This window comes from Octopus bimaculoides, chromosome 22 (assembly GCF_001194135.2).
Source record: "Octopus bimaculoides isolate UCB-OBI-ISO-001 chromosome 22, ASM119413v2, whole genome shotgun sequence".
NCBI classification, from domain to species: domain Eukaryota; kingdom Metazoa; phylum Mollusca; class Cephalopoda; order Octopoda; family Octopodidae; genus Octopus; species Octopus bimaculoides.
In genome coordinates this window covers 9,233,942-9,239,087 of record NC_069002.1, presented here as the reverse complement: position 1 = coordinate 9,239,087, position 5,146 = coordinate 9,233,942, and the positions used below count along the sequence as shown (strand labels likewise).

The window sequence follows — 5,146 nt, the reverse complement described above, 5'->3', positions numbered from 1 at the left end:
GCCACGCTCAAAATGGTGCATCTCATGTGCCACCCGCACAAGAACCAATCCAGGGGCACTGGCAACGATCTTACTTGGCTTGCCGGGTCTTCTCACCCACAGCACATTTCCAAAGGTCTCGGTCAGTAGTCATCGCCTCGGTGAGGCCCAATGTGCAAAGGTCTTGCCTCACCACCTCAGCCCAGGTCTTCCTGGGCCTACCTCTTCCACGGGTTCCCTCAACTGTTAGGGTGTGGCACTTTTTCACGCAGCTATCCTCCTCCATTCTCACCACATGTCCATACCAGCGCAATCGTCTCTCTTGCACGCCACAACTGATGCTTCTAATGTTCAGCTTTTCTCTCAAGATACTGACGGGTGAGTTGCCTGTAAATATGTTATATTGCTGAGTATATATGATCTGTAGTTATCTGGGTATTCTCCTATGTATATATTCAAGAGTTTCACATTTTCCCCCATTTGGGTTTTTGCAGGGGTTTATTTGACAGTCGAGATGTTGCTGTGAAGCGTCTGTTGCCAGAATGTTTCAGTCTGGCTGATCGTGAGGTTGAGTTGCTGCGAGAATCTGACCAACATCCAAATGTTGTGAGATACTTCTGTACGGTAAGGAACTTAAAATTGTCTTGCCTTTCTTTTCTTTTTTTTACTTGTTTTCAGTCACTTGACTGTGGCCATGTTGGAGCACTGCCTTATATTCTAAAGCCCTGTACTTATTCTATTGGTTTCCTTTTGCTGAATCACTAAGTTACAGGGACCTAAACACACCAACACCAGTTGTCAAGCAGTGATAGGGGGGACAAACACATACACACACAATGGGCTTCTTTCAGTTTCCTATTTCTTTATTGCCCACAAGGGGCTAAACATAGAGGGGACAAACAAGGACAGACTATGGGATTAAGTTGATTATATCGACCCCAGTGCGTAACTGGTACTTAATTTATCGACCCCAAAAGGGATGAAAGGCAAAGTTGACCTCGGCGGAATTTGAACTCAGAACGTAAAGATGGATGAAATGCAGCTAAGCATTTTGTCTGGCGTGCTAATGACCCTGCCAGTTCACTACCTTAAATAATTCTTTCTTCCATAGGCACAAGGCCTGAAATTCTGTCAGCTCACCACCTTTTATAATAATAATAATAATAATAATAATAACAGTTTCAAATTTTGGCATGAGCCCAGCAAATTGACCCCAGTGCCCAACTGGTACTTGTTTTATCGCTCGTGAAAGGATGAAGGGGTTGAATTTGAACCCAGAACATAAAGAGGGACGAAATGCTTCTAAGCAATTTGCCTGGCATGCTAATGGTTTTGCCAGCTTACTGCCTTTCTAATAATAAGAATAATAACAATGATGATGATACCAACAGAAAACAATTTTTGTTTCCTTTTTCAGGAAGCTGATTCTCAGTTTCGGTACATAGCTTTGCAATTATGTACAGCAACTCTGGCAGATTATGCTGAAGATCGATGTCCGTTGCTGAAGGAATTTGACCAGCGATCTTTGTTGCATCAAGCTATTTCCGGTATACAACACTTACACTCACTGGACATTGGTAAGTTGTGGTCATTGACGACATTGTGACTTCTAATGGAGAATGAGTTACCATACTGTCCGATGTGCTTTTTTTTATTATTCTTAACCATTTAGCATTTAAACCAGCCACACCCAGCCAAATTAATCTATCTGTTTTATGTTCGAACTGGCCAGATCCAGCCTCTCATATCTCTCCTACAATGCCATTCTAAAAATAAACAATCACATCATTTGAAATCTTGAAGCTATGCGATAATGGATGATTAATTTAAGACTGATGTGAATAAATAAGAATTACATTTGACAGGATAATCTCAATGCTTATGGGTTAAATGTATTTAAAAAATTTCCATGCGTCTAATGTGACCGTATTCTAAATGGGATTCCGAGTATGTGGTGAAACATGTTAATTCATTTTTTTCTTCCACAAAACATACATGTGAAGTAGAGCCATGTGTTACGTCAGAGTGCATCATATATGCTTCGAAATATGGTAATTCTTAGAAACACCTGTGGTAGAAGTAGACCCAAGAAGACATGCGACGAGGTTGTTGTCCCCCCATCTCGGTCGTCATCCCCTGTCTTAGCCGTCATCCATTCCCCCTGCCTCGGCCGTCGTCATCCTCCTCCCCGTCTTGCTATAGAGGAGGTACATGATTACCCGGTCAGAGAGAGAGAGTGTATGAGAGGGAGAAGGAGAGAGAGAGATACCTATTGTTCCGTACCTGTTGCTTCTATTTTTTATTTTTTTAAAATTTATTTTTAGTTCACAGAGATATCAAACCCCAGAATGTTCTTCTTTCAATATCCGGTGTTCAGAATGAGCCAAGAGCTATGATTTCTGACTTTGGTTTGTGCAAGAAGTTAACTGCTGGCCAAGGTTCTCTCTCACATCGGCCTGGAGTGACCGGTACCGATGGATGGATTGCACCAGAAGTCATTGCTTGTTCTGGTAGCCAGAAAATAGTAAGTTGTTTTGTTTTATTACGATTTCGACGCTCATGATAGTTGTAAATGAGTGTCGTTGTCATACAAGCAGTGTCCTTCATTTTCAGTCTTCTGTAAAAACATGATCAGCCATTTTCTTCAATGGAAAAAATAAATTGTTAAAAATAATCATCCGTGTTCTGTTTTTTCCAGACATGTGCTGTCGACATATTTTCCGCTGGTTGTGTAATATACTACGTAGTGACCAAAGGTCAGCATCTGTTTGGTGACACCCTACAAAGACAAGCTAACATTATGGCAGGACATTTTAATTTAAGCTATCTTGCTGATGAAAGTAAGAATCATTTTTTTATTTTTCCACTGTTAATGTTGTCGTTGTTGTTGTTGTTGTTGTAGAGATCTTGTCAAATACAAAAGAGAGTATTCATGCGATTAGTTGACAAAAATTCCCTCTAGAGTGTGTTTTAACTTCTATAAACAAACATCATCGTCATCATTTACATCCGTTTTCCATGCTGGCATGGGTTGGATGGTTCATCAGGAGCTGATCAGCTGGAGAGCTGCGCAGGATAACTGCAATAAGATCAAATGATTGAAACATTTGAAAAACATAAAATGTATGGGAGGAAGTCTGGTCTTTATAGCCAACTGGCGAAAGTAAAAGACCTGTTTCATTCCTCTTTTTAGACTGCCTCAGCAAAGGATATTGTACTCAATGAGCAAAACTAAGAGCAATTAATATATAGAGAGAAGTAGAGGGGATGTAGTGATGTTGATTATGGATTATAAATATCAACAGTATGGACAATGCAAGAAAATACCTCAGGGAAGCATTTATAATTTTTATCATCGTCATCATTTTAATGTCCACTTTCCCATGCTTGTATGGGTCAGATGAGATTTGTTGAAGCCAATTTTCCCTGACCTGGTGTCCTTCCCGTTGCCAAACCTCACCCATTTCCAAGTGCTTTTCATGGAAGATCACAACGTTTCCCTGAACTGGATGCCAGTTAATCACAGGATTACTCATTTACAGCTGAGTGGACTGGAATAAACTGAAATGAAGTGTTTTGCTCAAGAATACAACACATCACCTGGGTTGGGAATTGAAACCGTTATCCTGCAATCAGCAACTTAACCACTCCCATCGATTTCTTTCATCTCACCACTTTGTGAGGGCCTATAAACACCGTGGACACTGCCAGCACTGACCCTACTCTCTTCTTTTCTAGTTTATTATTAAGGAAAACAAAATTGCTTTTAATAATTCCCTATTCTCATAATTTATTTCTTTTCCATTTCCAGGGTATTTTATGTGCCGAAGCTTAGTCCAACAAATGATTTCTTTTAACCCTCATGACCGACCAACTTCGAAAAGTGTACTTAAACATCCCTTCTTTTGGAACCAACTGCAACAGTTGCAATTTTTTCAGGTAAAAAAAATCATTCTTGCATGTCTGACAAAAATTAGCCAATGTTTAGTACCAATTTCACCTGAAGTTTAATCTGATTATAAAGAATAAAAAAGTGGGTAATATTTGAAATGTAATAATTATCTTAAGCCTTCGAAAAGCTCTGATGTCAATATGTTGGACTACAGAGCATATATTTCTTATTTCTTTATTGCCCACTAGGGGCTAAACATCGAGGGGACAAACAGGGACAGACAAAGGGATTAAGTCGATTACATCGACCCCAGTGCGTAACTGGTACTTAATTAATCGACCCCGAAAGGATGAAAGGCAAAGTCGACCTTGGCGGAATTTGAACTCAGAACATAAAGACAGACGAAATGCCGCTAAGCATTTCACCCAGCGTGCTAACGTTTCTACCAGCTCGCCGCCTTATACAGAGCATATATTTCTTGTTGTCGAAATATCATTTATCTTATTTGTAATATATAGGCGCAGGTGTGGCTGTGAGGTAAGAAGCTTGCTTCCCAACCACATGGTTCTAGGTTCAGCCTCAGGCTGACCAAAGCCTAGCATCTGTTTGTTCCCCACATCACCACTTGACAACTGGTGTTGGTGTGTTTACATCCCCATAACTTAGCAGTCTGGCAAAAGAGACCGATAAAATAAGTACTAAGCTTACAAGGAATAAATCACCAAAGGTCTCGGTCATTTGTAAATAGATTGGTATATTGGAGCTTAGAGAAAAAAAGCTTAACCGTTATGTGATTTTTGTATTTTGTGTTGCAGGATGTTAGTGATAGAATAGAAAAAGAGAAAGCAGAGACCTGTGAAATTATCCAGAGACTAGAAATTGGCAGTGAACTTATTATCAAAGACAACTGGAAGCTACATATCACTGAAGAACTTCAAGAAGGTTGGTTAGCCATTAATTTTTTTGATTATTTTATTTACAAGCTTTATTCAACTTTCTTCTAACAGATTTTGGCAATAGAAGTAGGTTTTTTTTTTTATGTTTCTTAGAAATTCATGCAAGTTTAATGTTCTTTAGATGTAGTATTAGGTGCAGAAGTGGCTGTGTGGTAAGTAGCTTGCTTAACAACCACATGGTTCCGGGTTCAGTCCCACTGCATGACACCTTGGGCAAGTGTTTTCCACTTTAGCTTTGGGCTGACCGAAGCCTTGTGAGTGAATTTAAGTAGATGGAAACTGAAAGAAGCCCAATGTATATATATATATATATATATAT

At 39.6% G+C, this 5,146-nt stretch overlaps 1 protein-coding gene across 1 annotated transcript in view; it reads left to right on the top strand.

Annotated features, from left to right (window-relative positions):
* The window catches only part of LOC106874141 (serine/threonine-protein kinase/endoribonuclease IRE1), a 31,557-nt gene that overhangs the window by 23,542 nt on the left and 2,869 nt on the right, over positions 1 to 5,146 (top strand). The window contains exons 16-22 of the mRNA XM_052975644.1: positions 474 to 603; positions 1,397 to 1,556; positions 2,304 to 2,503; positions 2,678 to 2,819; positions 3,791 to 3,918; positions 4,687 to 4,853; positions 4,949 to 4,979. Of these exons, the coding sequence (XP_052831604.1) occupies positions 474 to 603; positions 1,397 to 1,556; positions 2,304 to 2,503; positions 2,678 to 2,819; positions 3,791 to 3,918; positions 4,687 to 4,853; positions 4,949 to 4,979 (958 nt within the window). The remainder of the gene's footprint in view (positions 1 to 473; positions 604 to 1,396; positions 1,557 to 2,303; positions 2,504 to 2,677; positions 2,820 to 3,790; positions 3,919 to 4,686; positions 4,854 to 4,948; positions 4,980 to 5,146) is intronic.